The 16931-nt window shown below is 39.9% G+C and overlaps 1 protein-coding gene across 6 annotated transcripts in view; it reads left to right on the forward strand.

Annotated features, from left to right (window-relative positions):
* Positions 1 to 14257, forward strand: part of LOC131930260 (neurotrypsin) — a 37969-nt gene extending 23712 nt beyond the window's left edge. For all 6 annotated transcript variants that reach the window (XM_059286671.1, XM_059286672.1, XM_059286673.1 and 3 more), the window contains 11 exons: positions 1764 to 1948; positions 2993 to 3103; positions 3515 to 3662; positions 4468 to 4730; positions 5525 to 5666; positions 6438 to 6631; positions 7921 to 8170; positions 10168 to 10283; positions 10566 to 10727; positions 11736 to 11930; positions 13941 to 14257. In XM_059286671.1, coding sequence (XP_059142654.1) covers positions 1764 to 1948; positions 2993 to 3103; positions 3515 to 3662; positions 4468 to 4730; positions 5525 to 5666; positions 6438 to 6631; positions 7921 to 8170; positions 10168 to 10283; positions 10566 to 10727; positions 11736 to 11930; positions 13941 to 14104 — 1930 coding nt within the window. In that variant the 3' untranslated portion in view covers positions 14105 to 14257. The remainder of the gene's footprint in view (positions 1 to 1763; positions 1949 to 2992; positions 3104 to 3514; positions 3663 to 4467; positions 4731 to 5524; positions 5667 to 6437; positions 6632 to 7920; positions 8171 to 10167; positions 10284 to 10565; positions 10728 to 11735; positions 11931 to 13940) is intronic.
* The last annotated feature ends 2674 nt before the right edge of the window (positions 14258 to 16931 follow it).

Raw genomic sequence — 16931 nt, forward strand, 5'->3', positions numbered from 1 at the left:
CTAGGTTTATGCCAGGTTTAGACCAGGTTTAGACCAGGTTTATGCTAGGTTTATGCCAGGTTTATGCCAGGTTTATGCCAGGTTTATGCCAGGTTTATGCCGGATGTTGGGCTACAGGTCAGGAGGTTTATGCCAGGTTTATGCCAGGTTTATGCCAGGTTTATGCCAGGTTTATGCTAGGTTTATGCCAGGTTTAGACCAGGTTTATGCTAGGTTTATGCCAGGTTTATGCCAGGTTTATGCCAGGTTTATGCCAGGTTGATGCCGGATGTTGGGCTACAGGTCAGGAGGTTTATGCCAGGCCTATGCCAAGTTTATGCCAGGTTTATGCCAGGTTTATGCCAGGTTTATGCCAGGTTTATGCCAGGTTTATGCCAAGTTTATGCCAGGTTTATGCCAGATTTATGCCAGGTTTATGCTAGGTTTATACTAGGTTTATGCCAGGTTTATACCAGGTTTATGCCAGGTTTATGCCAAGTTTATGCCAGGTTTATACCAGGTTTATGCCAGGTTTATGCCAGGTTTATGCCAGGTTTATGCCAGGTTTATACCAGGTTTATGCCAGGTTTATGCTAGGTTTATGCCAGGTTTATGCCAGGTTTATGCCAGGTTTATGCCAGGTTTATGCCAAGTTTATGCCAGGTTTATGCCAGATTTATGCCAGGTTTATGCTAGGTTTATACTAGGTTTATGCCAGGTTTATACCAGGTTTATGCCAGGTTTATGCCAAGTTTATGCCAGGTTTATACCAGGTTTATGCCAGGTTTATGCCAGGTTTATGCCAGGTTTATGCCAGGTTTATACCAGGTTTATGCCAGGTTTATGCTAGGTTTATGCCAGGTTTATGCCAGGTTTATGCCAGGTTTATGCCAGGTTTATACCAGGTTTATGCCAGGTTTATGCCAGGTTTATGCCAGGTTTATGCCAGGATTATGCCAGGTTTTTGCCAGGTTTATGCCAGGATTATGCCAGGTTTATGCCAAGTTTATGTCAGGTTTATGCCAGGTTTATGCTAGGTTTATGTCAGGTTTATGCCAGGTTTATGCCAGGTTTATGCCAGGTTTATACCAGGTTTATACCAGGCTTATACCAGGTTTATACCAGGTTTATGCCAGGTTTATACCAGGTTTATGCCAGGTTTATGCCAGGTTGAAACCGGATATGGATGCAAATATTTTTGAGAGTGACGAATATAGACATTGACAATATTAGTGGTAAAAATAGACATTCATGACATCAGTAAAAAATAGATATTGACGATAGCAGTGAAAAAAGATATTCCTGACGGTAGTAGAAAATAGACATTGAAAATAGCAGTGAAAATTGATGTTGACGATAGCAATCATATATATAATTTTAACTGCATTGAAAATAAATATTTACGATATGCCTACTTGTAATACATTGATGAAATTAACCAAGGTAGAGCTTTACAAGAGCACTGAACAATAACAATATTATACAATACTGAAAATAGACTTTTATGACAAACGCAAAACACACACACACGCACACACACACATACACACAAATATGTATGTATATATATATATATATATATATATATATATATATATATATATATATATATATATATATATATATATACATTGTGTACAAGAAACAAACCCTACTTCGTCACACAACATTGTCCTATCATCTCATTTAAACATAGTCAGTCCCAACAATTGTGTAGTGTGTAGCAAGTCTCCCAAAGATCGTGTAGTGTGTAGCTACAACGAGTGTCTTGTGTGTTGTTTCAGGGCAGCCAAACGACACACGATCTTAAACGAGTTCGACTACCCGACAGAGGGCTTTCAATTCCTGCTGGACAATGTCCAGTGTTCGGGCAACGAGACCTCGCTCAAGGACTGCAAGAAGGAAGCGTGGAGGACACACGACTGCCGGAGCTATGAGATAGCCGGGGTCGAGTGTAAAACATCCAAAGGTAACTTTTGCTTTAAATTATCGCTCAAGTAGAACATCCAAAGGTAACTTTTGCTTTAAATTATCACTCAAGTAAAACATCCAAAGGTAACTTTTGCTTTAAATTATCACTCAAGTAAAACATCCAAAGGTAACTTTTGCTTTAAATTATCACTCAAGTAAAACATCCAAAGGTAACTTTTGCTTTAAATTATCACTCAAGTAAAACATCCAAAGGTAACTTTTGCTTTAAATTATCACTCAAGTAAAACATCCAAAGGTAACTTTTGCTTTAAATTATCACTCAAGTAAAACATCCAAAGGTAACTTTTGCTTTAAATTATCACTCAAGTAAAACATCCAAAGGTAACTTTTGCTTTAAATTATCACTCAAGTAAAACATCCAAAGGTAACTTTTGCTTTAAATTATCACTGAAGTAAAACATCCAAAGGTAACTTTTGCTTTAAATTATCACTCAAGTAAAACATCCAAAGGTAACTTTTGCTTTAAATTATCACTGAAGTAGAACATCCAAAGGTAACTTTTGCTTTAAATTATCACTCAAGTAAAACATCCAAAGGTAACTTTTGCTTTAAATTATCTCTCAAGTAAATCATCCAAAGTACAAGGCACGTCTAGGATGTGTATCGCTTCTTACTAAGTCGTTTTGAGTCTAGTTCGCAGTTGAGGTAATTTCCGAGTCTAGTGCGTTTCAGATAAGTTTTCCTTCAGCCTTCGTATCCCTTGTTTCCATAGTGTCGCCGCGTCTCATATTGAGATGATACGCCACTAAATCCAGGCAGTGTCTCTTCCAGACTTTTTTCTCCGGGGAGCATTTGATATTTCTGGGGGGTGGGGGGGGGGGGGAACGGTCACATTTTCCGGGGGCGGGGGGAGCGGACACAGGTAAAAGTATATGTTTTCTATATAAAATTCAATGTCATTTGGGGGGGGGGGGGGGATGGTGGTAGACTTTCTTCGAAGACATGCCAGGAAGAAACACTGAATACCAGGTTATCCTTGCAGTTAAAAATAAATCCAAGGTTGTCCATTTTTTTGTTACAGTTTGTGAACCGAGCCAGTTCAGGTGCAAGAACTCCTTCTGTGTGGAGCCCAGCGATGTCTGTAATGGAAAAGACGATTGTGAGGATAACTCTGACGAAACCAATTGCTCCAGTATGTTTTTTGTTTTCTTTATTTTTAACCCACCCAACTATTTCAACATAACTTTTAGCTGCAAGTAAAAAATGTTTAAGAAAAACAATATGAAGAATGGAGAGGTAGGTTACCCTCGATAAATTACGACCCTGTGTTATTCGCAAAAACTCCGAAAATAAAGTTAGTAATGGAAAGTTAGATGGGTTTAAAATTTTATTACGAGAAGGGCGTTAAGAAAGTGTGATGCATGCTTTAAAAAGTAAGTTTTAAACCAATATTCTAGAATTTTTTTTCGCATTTTAAAGACGTTTTGCGAATTGTCATAAAAAATCTACGAATATATACCTAATTTTGGTCCAGTTTTATTTTAAATCTACTACTTTAAATGAAATTCTTTCATGTAATTTTTGAAACGGTGGAATCTTGCAGTGCCAGAGATACAAGTCCGGCTGGTCAACGGGAGCGACATCTGGGAGGGGAGGGTGGAGATTGTCAGGAATGGGCTGGCTGGAACCGTGTGTGATGACCACTGGGACGACAAGGATGCTCAAGTTCTTTGTAGGATGTTGGGATACAGGTAAGTGGTGGGATAAATGGGATACAGGTAAGTGGTGGAATAAATGGGATAAAGTAAATGGTGGGATACATGGAATACAGGGAAGTGGTGGGATAAATGGGATACGGTGGGATACATGGGACACATGTAAGTGGTGGGATACATGGGATACAGGTAAGTGGTGGTATAAATGGGATACAGGTAAGTGGTGGGATACATGGGGTACAGGTAAGTGGTGGTATAAATGGGATACAGGTAAGTGGTGGGATACATGGGATACACGTAAGTGGTGGGATACATGGGATACAGGTAAATGGTGGGATAAATGGGATACAGGTAAGTGGTGGGATACATGGGATATAGGAGATTGCGGGGTTTAAGATAAATGCTGGAATACAGGTAAATATTTGATATAGGTAAATTTTGGGATATAGGTAACCTTTGGGTTAGAACTAAATGTTGGGTAAAAGTTGAATGTTAAGATATAAGAAGGTGATGGGATAGAGATTCAGATAAATGTTGGATTAGAACTAAATGTTGGGATACAGGCTAATGTTGGGACATAGGATAATGTTGGGATACAGGTAAGGGGTGAAATATAGGTAAATTTTGGGATAAAGGTAAATACTGGGATACATGTGAATGGTGAGATATAAGCTAATGCTGCGATTAGGGTAAATTATGGGATAGATCCAGCGATAAATGTTATGAGATAATCAAATCGCTTGAACATTTAATTATTTTGGTTATATATATATATATATATATATATATATATATATATATATATATATATATATATATATATATATATATATATTTGAAGGCACGGAGGTGAAGCAAAGTTGAATGGTTACTACGGACGCGGACAAGGTCCAATATGGCTGGACGATGTCAGATGTTCAGGCACCGAGCTATCCCTGTCCAACTGTTCCCACGCAGGGTGGGGGCGGGCAGACTGTGAGCACAGGGAGGACGCGGGGGTCCGGTGTCACCTGACCTCCGGGCTGACGTCCAGGCGATCTATAACCCACACCCCGACGACGAAAGCGATACCGAGTGCGCCGACGACTTTACCGCCGAGTGATAGTGAGTGTATTTTCTTCTGACTAATTGTGTTTTCTTTTGACTTTTGAATTTAATTATGTAATATTTTCTTCTGACTAATTTCATTGTGTAATATTTTCTTCTGACTAATTTAATTTTGTAATATTTTCTTCTGACTAATTTAATTTTGTAATATTTTCTTCTGACTAATTTAATTGTGTAATATTTTCTTCTGACTAATTGTGTAATATTTTCTTCTGACTAATTTTATTGTGTAATATTTTCTTCTGACTAATTTAATTGTGTGATATTTTCATCTGACTAATTGTGTAAAATTTTTTCTGACTAGTTGTGTAATATTTTCTTTTGGTCTAATTGTGTAATATTTTCTTTTTGACTAATTGTGTAATATTTTCTTTTTGACTAATTGTTTAATATTTTCTTTTTGACTAATTGTGTAATATTTTCTTTCTGACTAATTGTGTAATATTTTCTTTTTGACTAATTGTGTAATATTTTCTTCTGGATAATTATGTAATATTTTTTTTGGTCTAATTATCTAATATTTTCTGCTGTCTGGATGTTTATTTTGTGTTTCACGCATATTAGCGACATGCCACACGGTTTATCTACATTTCCACTAATTTTAGCCGTATTGCCACGGGTTTTAACCCCATTGCCACACGTCTTAGCCACATTGACACACATAAAAACCACATGACCACATATTTTTCTCAAATTTCCACACGTTTTAGCCCCATTGCCACGGGTTTATCCACATTACCACACATTTTAACCACATTGCCATACTTGTAAACCGTGGACCTTTCCTACAGCTATCACCGTCAGACTTGTGGGAGGTTCGAAACCATCTGAGGGCAACGTGGAGCTGCTCGTCCATGGCAAGATTTTCCGTGTCTGTGACGACAACTGGGACGTCAACGACTGTCGTGTCGTCTGCAGGATGCTGGGATACACGTACGTCACCATACGACAGCACACACGTCTGTGGCCACGCCTATCACGTGGTCTTGTTGAGTCCACTCAGCTCTGATGGGTACCCGACTCACATTGGGGAAAGTAAAAGCCGAGGTCTCGAGTTCGGATTTCGGGCTCGTGTCCGTATGACGACACTGAGCCCACTCAGCTCTGATGGGTACCCGACTCACGTTGGGGAAAGTTAAGGCTGAGCTCATTGTAAAAAAGGTGAACTCTGTTTCACCTGTCCCAAGGACCGTGAGGTTCCAAAGTGTAAGATATGCATGGTAGACCTTTCCAAAGTCTCGAGTTCGGATTTCGGGCTCGTCACTGAGTCCACCCAGCTCTGATGGGTACCTAACTCACGTTAGGAAGAGTAAAGGTGGCTGGTCATAGTGCTGGCCACGCTATCCCTTCATGTAATGAGGACATAGTCTACTTCGCCTGCCCCCGTGAGCCATAATTTTTTTTAAAAAGTATTATAGATTTGGTTCAGCTTTTTAAAAATAAAACTTACGATAAAAAACAAAAAACAAACAAACAAACAACTAGCATTATACAGCATCCTTTGTGGTTGAATTGTATTTTTAAATAAAATTTTACGCAGTATACCACTCTGCAAATCTTTGAAAAACAATTTAACCCACTCCCCGTTGTCCGATTGAGCTAAAATTCGCCACAGTGATAGATCTCTGGTGACAATACAAGAATATCTTACTTTAATTTTCAATCAAATTAAACTCTTTTATTTTTTAATATCCTCGTTTTCAGAAACGGCGGTCACCCGACGAAGGAATCATTTTACCCCGATTCCAAAACGGTGCCCATCCTGCTGGATGAGGTGGACTGTGTTGGCACCGAGCAGAGTCTGGAGATGTGCATGGCCAACAGCCTAGAGCACGACTGCACCAACAAGGAGTATGCGGGGGTGGTGTGTAGGGACAACACAGAGACATCGTCAGCTGGTTGGTATACATGGGGGCGGGGCGTGCCGAGTTTTTTTTTACATGGGGGCGGGGCGTGCCCGAGTTTTTTTTATGCATGGGGGCGGGGCGTGCCCGAGTTTTTTTATACGTTGGGGCGGAGCGTATTCACTACACATGGGGCGGAGCTAGTTCATCCCTACACAAGGGTCGGAGCCTATCTATCACTAAACATGGGGCTTAGCCTGACCATCACAACATATTAGGCGGAGCCTCACCATTACTAAACATGAGGCGGAGCCTATCGATCACTAAACATGGGGCGGAGCCTGACCATCACTACACATGGGGCGGAGCCTATCCATCACTAAACATGGGGTGGAGCTTCTCCATCACTAAACATGGGGCGGAACTTGTCCATCACTAAACATGGGGCGGAGCCTATTTATCACTAAACATGGGGTGGAGCTTGTCCATCACTAAACATGGGGCGGAGCCTATTCATCACTACACATGGGGCGGAGCTTGTTCATCATTACACAAGGGGCGGAGCCTATCACTAAACATGGGGTGGAGCTTGTCCATCACTAAACATGGGACGGAGCTTGTCCATCACTAAACATGGGGCGGAGCCTATTTATCACTAAACATGGGGTGGAGCTTGTCCATCACTAAACATGGGACGGAGCTTGTCCATCACTGTGGTGTTGTTCAACGGTTGAAAGTGATGTAGCTAGCTAGAGGAATGCGGGTGAAGCGGCCGCCTTGGATGCCGACCCAAGGGGGGGGGGGTCGAAAAAAAGTTTACAAAAATATATAAAAAGCGACAAGTTATCATACACATTTTTTTCGGAGGAGGCGCAAAACGTCATAGTTCGCCCCGGGCGCCAGAATGAGTCGCTTCCATCCGCCTGTTGAGGGTGTTACATAAGCCAATAGGATGTCACCAAGAACAGTATTTCCTAAACAAAATTCTTAGCATCTTGTAGTCGTCTGTATAGAAGCAGTATCGCGCCGTTAAACACAAGGACTATGTTTTGTGCTGGATACTTGAGCGGCAAACACAACATTTTCATTTGTTAACATTTATTTTCTGGTAGTCTTTGAGAGAAAAAAAATGGGTTTAGCACTATATGAGCTTTGTACAATAATCTTGTATATAAACTCACAAACATCGGGGTCATAAAAGTTCAAGGTAAAGTATAATATAGTAAAGGTAAACTGTTTATTTAAGCTTGAATAAAGTCATTGAAAACTCCACAATTGTGTTGAGGGTGAACGTCACACATCTGTTAATTAGAACTTGATTAACGTCAATGACAACTCCACAGGTGCGCTGACGTGTGGCGGCCGACCGTTTGACCACAAGGACGTCTTCAACCACTCACGTGTGGCACGCGACACCAGCCACGCCCACCCACACTGGGCCACCAAGATCATCGCGGGCCGGATCGCCATGCACGGGGCCATCCCCTGGCAGGCCAAGCTGAACCTCGTGTTCAGCCCCACCCACATCGGACACCAGTGTGGGGGAGTCGTCTTCAGTGAGCACTGGGTACTCACGGCTGCGCACTGCGTCACGTGAGTTGTTCTTCGCTCGTTTTAGTTCCTGGGGGTTAACCTCTTTTAGTTCCTGGGGGTTAAACCTGTTTTAGTTCATGGGGTTTAAACTTCTTTTAGTTCCTGGGGGTTAAACCTGTTTTAGTTCCTGGGGGTTAAACTTCTTTTAGTTCCTGGGGGTTAAACTTCTTTTAGTTCCTGGGGGTTAAACTTCTTTTAGTTCCTGGGGGTTAAACTTCTTTTAGTTCCTGGGGGTTAAACTTCTTTTAGTTCCTGGGGGTTAAACTTCTTTTAGTTCCTGGGGGTTAAACTTCTTTTAGTTCCTTGGGGTTAACCTCTTTTAGTTCCTGGGGGTTACACTTCTTTTAGTTCCTGGGGGTTAAACTTCTTTTAGTTCCTGGGGGTTAAACTTCTTTTAGTTCCTGGGGGTTAAACCTCATTCATTTTAGTTCATTGAGGCTTAACCTCCTTTAGTTTCTGGGGGTTAACCTCTTTTTATTCCTGGAGTTTGAACCTCATTCGTTTTAAGTCTTGGGAGGGGGGTATTATTCATTCGTTTTCTTTAGGTGGGGGGAGGGGGGTATTTTTCATTCGTTTTCGTCACGGAGGTGTGTGTGGGGGGGGGGGAGGGGTTATTCTTCATTCATTTTAGTTCTCCATTAATTTTTCCGTACGGGAATATACTTAGACTGTGTTTTTAGCGCACAACTAACCACGCTTTTCGTGGTTTGAAGTTACAACTAAAACTGTTTATTCCAATCGTGTTTGATACATGTAGACGTTTGATTAGCCATTTCGGCTTGACGGGCAAACAGTGCAGATGAAATAGACCTCAATCGCTTTTATGACCTGGCCTAGAAAGGGATAGTGTGAATCAGGCGTAGGCAAGGGGGTGTTGTGTGTGTGTGTGTGGGGGGGGGGGGGGGTTATAACCCCTCACATGCACCCATATATATGTATATATATATATATATATATATATATATATATATATATATATATATATATATATATATATATATATATATATATATATATATAATTTTATACATATGGACAAAAATGAACCCCTCCCATGACCAATTCCTGGCTACGCCACTGGTGTGATCAGTTCAATTTCGAAGCTGCTTTTACTTTACTTAACGAGTACCCATTAGAGCTGGACGGACGAAGAAAATGACCTCGATCTCATGTCCAGGGGAACCCAGTTACTATCTCTACCATATGACTACGTCGTTCCATTTGCTGTATTAGACCCTGCCAAAAACATTTGCTGTATTAGACCTTGCCAAAAACATTTGCTGTATTAGACCCTGCCTAAAACGTTTGCTGTATTAGACCCTGCCAAAAAACATTTGCTGTATTAGACCTTGCCAAAAACATTTGCTGTATTAGACCCTGCCTAAAACATTTGCTGTATTAGACCTTGCCAAAAACATTTGCTGTATTAGACCTTGCCAAAACATTTGCTCTATTGGACCTTGCCAAAAACATTTGCTGTATTAGACCTTGCCTAAAACATTTGCTGTATTAGACCTTGCCAAAAACATTTGCTGTATTAGACCTTGACTAAAACATTTGCTGTATTAGACCTTGCCAAAAACATTTGCTGTATTAGACCTTGCCAAAACATTTGCTCTATTGGACCTTGCCAAAAACATTTGCTGTATTAGACCTTGCCAAAACATTTGCTGTATTGGACCTTGCCAAAAACATTTGCTGTATTAGACCTTGCCTAAAACATTTGCTGTATTAGACCTTGCCTAAAACATTTGCCGTATTAGACCTTGCCTAAAACATTTGCTATATTAGACCTTGCCAAAAACATTTGCTGTATTAGACCTTGCCAAAAACATTTGCTATATTAGACCTTGCCTAAAACATTTGCTGCGGAAAAGAAACTGCATGTCCTTTGATATATTTATTGAATGGATTTTTTTGTCTGCATATAGAATTATACGGAATTATACGGAAGACATATTTCCGTCATTGAATTGTTTTTTTTCCTCTGTATACAGAGGTAGACGGAAATCACATTTCCGTTTATCAGTTGGTGAACACAGCGGCAAGAAAACCGATGTGGGGGAGCAGACATTTCAATTAGATAACATCATTATGCACCAGAATTATGCTGGTAGGTCAATGTGCGTTTTTCCTTTCATGTCTGTCTATATTCAACCAATCATTATATATATATATATATATATATATATATATATATATACACTTATATATATATATATACACAGAATTTAGCAATATTCTTTAAGTCAACTTAGCGTACAAACTTATATCTCAATGTACTCTCTTGGGAGCAATGTGCAATTAACGTACGTTTTTTTCTTCTTCTACCCGTACGCACTACGGGTTCAAGAGCTAGTTCTATAAATTAATAACGTTCACTTACCTCCCTCAGCGAAAAACAACGACATCGCCCTGCTCAAAGTGAAACCAATCAACGGACGAGGGATACAGTTCAACGATTTCGTCCAGCCCGCCTGTTTACCTGGGCCGGAGACCGAGTACATCGAGGGAACCACCTGTATCATCTCAGGCTGGGGGAACATGGAACGGTCAGGTAAAGTTGTCACGTGATGTGGTCAGCCAACACATTCTTTGTTTTGTTTTTGTATTTGTTTGGTGTTTTCACCCTATATGCACGCTCAACAACGTTCGTGTCTCAGTTGTGGGTTGTTTTTTTAAAAATTGCATTGTCATTTTGTTTTCTTTGGGTAACTTTTGTAGCTCAAAGGGCAGTGTCAATAATTTGTCTGTCCCCATTTGGAACTAAAATGAGTGAATAATACACCCCCCCCCCTGGAGCTATAATGAGTGAATAATACCCCCCCCCCACAGGAACTATAATGAGTGAATAATCCCCCAGGAACTATAATGAGTGAATAATACCCCCCCCCCCCGAAGCTATAATGAGTGAATAATAACCCCCCCCCCCCAGGAGCTAGGGCCTATAGTGAGTAAATAATACCTCCTCCCTCAAGAACTAAAATGAGTGAATAATTCTCCCACCCTCAGGAACTATAATGAGTGAATAATAACCCCCTAGGAACGATAATGAGTGAATAATCACCCCCCCCCCAGGAACTATAATGAGTGAAGAATAACCCACCCCGAAAAAACCCACCTATTGATTTATCGTCTTGTCTATTTTCTGTTACAGTCAGTAACTCTGTTTTAAGTTATCGTTTCAGTTTCACGTATCCGATTCGGTGATAGTAAAAAGTATTGTACCTGGAGTAATTTATATAATACGCTTATTTCAGAGAGACGGCACCTAAAACATAGCCAAGCTTTGCTTTAGTCTATTAGACTATGGAGCCATATTATTGATTTTTTTTATATAAAATATTCAGATGATTGTATTGTCTCGATTGTTTTTCTTCTGTAGAGCTCTATACGAGTTATCCGTAGCCATTTTATTGTTTTTTTAGTAAAAAATTGAGATGATTGTATTGCCTCGATTATTTTTCTTCTGTAGAGCTCTACACGAGTTACCCGTAGCCATTTTATTGTTTTTTTAGTAAAATATTGAGATGATTGTATTGCCTTGATTGTTTTTCTTCTGTAGAGTTCTACACGAGTTACCCGGACTTATTGAAGGAAGCAGACGTTCCAATAATGTCAGATCGAACTTGTAGTCGTCTGTATAGAAGCAGTATCGCGCCCTTAAACACAAGGACTATGTTTTGTGCTGGATACTTGAGCGGCAAGATGGACTCATGTGCCGGGGACAGTGGCGGTCCTTTAGTTTGTCGTTTAGATGGTGAGTAGAGCAGGGATTAGTGGAGGTCCTCTAGTTTGTTGTATAGATGGTGAGTAGATTAAGGATTAGTGGAGGTCCTTTAGTTTGTCGTATAGATGGTGAGTAGATTAAGGATTAGTGGAGGTCCTTTAGTTTGTCGTATAGATGGTGAGTACAGCAGGGACTAGTGGCGGTCATTTAGTTTGTCGTATAGATGGTGAGTAGATTAAGGATTATTGGAGGTCCTTTAGTTTGTCGTATAGATGGTGAGTAGATTAAGGATTAGTGGAGGTCCTTTAGTTTGTCGTATAGATGGTGAGTAGATTAAGGATTAGTGGAGGTCCTTTAGTTTGTCGTATAGATGGTGAGTAGATTAAGGATTAGTGGAGGTCCTTTAGTTTGTCGTATAGATGGTGAGTACAGCAGGGACTAGTGGCGGTCATTTAGTTTGTCGTATAGATGGTGAGTAGATTAAGGATGATTGGAGGTCCTTTAGTTTGTCGTATAGATGGTGAGTAGAGCAGGGATTAGTGGAGGTCCTTTAGTTTGTCGTATAGATGGTGAGTAGATCAGGGATTAGTGGAGGTCCTTTAGTTTGTCGTATAGATGGTGAGTAGAGCAGGGATTAGTGGAGGTCCTTTAGTTTGTCGTATAGATGGTGAGTAGATTAAGGATTAGATTAGTGGAGGTCCTTTAGTTTGTCGTATAGATGGTGAGTAGATTAAGGATTAGATTAGTGGAGGTCCTTTAGTTTGTCGTGTAGATGGTGAGTAGATTAAGGATTAGTGGAGGTCCTTTAGTTTGTCGTATAGATGGTGAGTAGATTAAGGATTAGATTAGTGGAGGTCCTTTAGTTTGTCGTATAGATGGTGAGTAGAGCAGGGATTAGTGGAGGTCCTTTAGTTTGTCGTATAGATGGTGAGTAGATTAAGGATTAGATTAGTGGAGGTCCTTTAGTTTGTAGTATAGATGGTGAGTAGATTAAGGATTAGATTAGTGGAGGTCTTTTAGTTTGTCGTATAGATGGTGAGTAGATCAGGGATTAGTGGAGGTCCTTTAGTTTGTCGTATTGATGGTGAGTAGATTAAGGATTAGATTAGTGGAGGTCCTTTAGTTTGTCGTATAGATGGTGAGTAGATTAAGGATTAGATTAGTGGAGGTCCTTTAGTTTGTCGTATAGATGGTGAGTAGATCAGGGATTAGTGGAGGTCCTTTAGTTTGTAGTATAGATGGTGAGTAGATTTAGGATTAGTGGAGGTCCTTTAGTTTGTCGTATAGATGGTGAGTAGATTTAGGATTAGTGGAGGTCCTTTAGTTTGTCGTTTAGATGGTGAGTAGAGCAGGGATTAGTGGAGGTCTTTTAGTTTGTCGTATAGATGGTGAGTAGATTAAGGATTAGTGGAGGTCCTTTAGTTTGTTGTATAGATGGTGAGTAGAGCAGGGATTAGTGGAGGTCCTCTAGTTTGTCGTTTAGATGGTGAGTAGAGCAGGGATTAGGTTAGTGGCGGTCCTTTAGTTTTGTCGTATAGATGGTGAGTAGATTAAGGATTAGTGGAGGTCCTTTAGTTTGTCGTATAGATGGTGAGTAGATTAAGGATTAGTGGAGGTCCTTTAGTTTGTCGTATAGATGGTGAGTAGAGCAGGGATTAGTGGAGGTCCTCTAGTTTGTCGTTTAGATGGTGAGTAGAGCAGGGATTAGTGGAGGTCATTTAGTGTGTTATATAAATGGTGAGTAGATGAGGGATAATTTGTCCAGATTAGGGTAGATCAGGGCATTACCCCTCCATTCATTTCCCCACGGACATCCCCTTGTCATTTACCCCCCCCCCTCCCAGTCATAGCTTAAGGTACAATTAGGGCTATGGCTAGAGCTAGGGCTAGGTTAATGTCTAGGTTTGGGGTTGGTTAAGTTTATCGTCAGGACTCTTGAGGTAGTGTGAAGGGGGGTAATTACCCACAGGGGTTATTGACGATGGGGTAGGGGTAATGACCTAGGCCCGACGGTCACTATACATGGCATTCTACCCACAGGCGTCTACACAGTATTAGGCTTGACCTCCTGGGGCAACGGGTGCGGACAGCCCAACTCCCCAGGTGTTTATGTCAGGCTGAAGGAATTCATCCCCTGGATTCTCTCTACAATCCAAGCCCACAGCAGTGACAGCCAACAGAAAGAACTTCCCAAAAATCCGTGATCGAACATCTGATGAAATATTTTTTTCCTCTTCTAATTTTGAATATAACAAGACACATTTCTGAAGTATGTGATTGTTACATACTCACAAATATATGCAGCTTTGAAACTTGAGTGCTTTAAATGTGAATAAATACACTACGATTTATGTTAACTAGCTTTTTTTATATCAGTCAATTTGTTTGTGTCTTTGTTGTATGTATATCTATAAGAAAATCGAGTGCATAGTGTTGTTAGTACTATGCCAAGCCGCATTAGTTTCCTTAATGTGGGTCAGGTACCCATTAGAGCTGGGTGGACTCAGGGAAGACCTACAGTATCGAACCCGGGATCCGAACACGAGACTTTTGGGTCAGCAGTCGGAAGCTCTACCAATCGACCACACTGTTTCCGAGCTCTGATTTAATCTTCTTCTTCTCCGTTCTAAATTCTAGTGTTGGGAGGGTTACACCCCCCCCCCCCCTCAACACAATTAAGAATTACGCCCCATATAACTCTCCGATAGACTCCGATTCCAGCCTGCTTTTCTATTTTTTGTCCATCCAAGAACAAACTACAAGACATCATTTGCTTGATTTTGGAGTTGTCTCTCCTAGAAGAGTTTGCTGTCCCCAACTAACGAGCCTCATCTGCCTAGGGGTTCAAACTCGGGACTTTCCGGCTCAGCAACCATCAGCTTAACCCACCCGACCACCCGAAACCTCTCTGTTTATTCAAAATGTTTATTAAGTGTCTTAAATTATTTAGCAGTAAAATAGTTTTTACTAAACTATTCAGGAAGAGACGGTACTTTTTAGTACCGTCATAGGGCAGAGGTCGACAACGAAAGAGGTAGTTTACAGTGTCTGGCATTAAGATTAGAAATTTACCACCAGTGAAAGGGTTAAGAAAACATACACACGTCGATGTTTATGTATGTTGTCTCCATAGATATGAACACACATGTAGGCCTACTAGTTTGTACTCTTTATCGTTACAGGCGTTACACTGGTACACATCGTGTACATTGTATATTTTTGGGTAGTAAAGTAAAAAGTAAAGGCTATCTATAGAGCCTTACGGTGCCTTACGGGCCATGGTGCTGGTGAAGTAGAGTTCTCTTGTTCAGTGATCTCCTGCATATGAAGGGTTAGTGTAACACCTTTGGTAAAAAAAAAATAAAAAAAAAAAGAAACGCTCCTGTTTTAGACCTAACTATCCATAGGTCAGATATGGTTCACATGTTTCTTGACCTCGGCAAATATATATATATATATATATATATATATATATATATATATATATATATATATATATATATATATATATATATATGTGTGTGTGTGTGTGTAAAAACAACAACATGACAATGCATCGAAGACATTGTAGCCTTGACATTCTTGTTCCCTTGTGACCTTACCCTGACCTAACTTACCGCCACACACGTGACACAAATCATCTGCCAATTGTGTTTTATTACTTTTATCGAGCGTTGAGCGGCCCAAATAAATTTACTTAAAACGGTGGGGGAGGGGTGTGGGGGGAGTGTGTTTTCCCAATACGTGACCTGCACTTTGATGAGTCTTACTGAGAAGATTTATTGTTTTCGTTTCAAAACAGCAACACAGCATTAGTAAATTATTGAATGTAAGAGACACATTAAAAAACGGGAGTTATCTCCCCTAAACTTTCTCGTGTATTTTTATATATCCTTAAGGAAGATGGCACTCCCAGTGCTCGGGATATAGAAATGTTTATATTTTTTATATTTTTTTTTAGTACTTAAAAAAGAATAGCGCACCAAATGCCAAAATGAACGCATACGGTAGTGTATAATAGCGCGGAAAATTAATACTTTTCAAAAGAAATATTGATTAATTTACAAAAAAATTAATTAAACATCTAATTAAGTCACATTTTATTTCACAGTTCATTGTCATTGAGTCTTTGCCTACATGGAAAGTTTGAAACAAAATGGTAGAGTAGTAGTGATCTTTTTTGAGAAATTGGAATTACCGTAAAGTACTCCTTCCCTTCTCTGGAGATCACTAAAAAATGTGACACATTCAAAATAATAAGATTTGATATCTATGTATAAAATTTCTTTCACCTAAATCTCATTTCTTCTTAATTTTAGTGTTGGAAGGGATCTCCTTCCAACACAATTAAGGATGCGTCTCAACTGGTTATGCACCATTGATGACATTGACTCCGATTTCAGCCTGCTTTTCTTTTTGGATTTGCTTCCATAGCTTTTGTCCAACCAAGAACAAACTACAAGACAGCAGTTGTTTGATTTTGGAGTTGTCTCTGCTAGAAGAGTGGCTGTCCCCAGCTAACGAGCCTCGTCTGCCCGAGGGTTCGAACTCGAGACTTCTCGGTTTAGCAACCTTAAGCTTTACCGACTCCACCTCGCCGACCCCTTTTCACCTAAATGAAATGGTACTTACGTTATCGGTTGATTGTATTGGTTGATTAGTACTGTGAGTAGATGAATAGTTTGATTTGTACTGTGATTAGATGAATAGTTTGATTTGTACTGTGATTAGATGAATAGTTTGATTTGTACTGTGATTAGATGAATAGTTTGATTTGTACTGTGATTAGATGAATAGTTTGATTTGTACTGTGATTAGATGAATAGTTTGATTTGTACTGTGATTAGATGAATAGTTTGATTTGTACTGTGATTAGATGAATAGTTTGATTAGTACTGTGATTAGATGAATAGTTTGATTTGTACTGTGATTAGATGAATAGTTTGATTTGTACTGTGATTAGATGAATAGTTTGATTTGTACTGTGATTAGATGAATAGTTTGATTTGTACTGTGATTAGATGAATAGTT

The sequence above is a fragment of the Physella acuta genome, unplaced genomic scaffold (assembly GCF_028476545.2).
Source record: "Physella acuta isolate Inbredline_101_S28 unplaced genomic scaffold, ASM2847654v3 ptg001747l, whole genome shotgun sequence".
Lineage (NCBI taxonomy): Eukaryota > Metazoa > Mollusca > Gastropoda > Physidae > Physella > Physella acuta.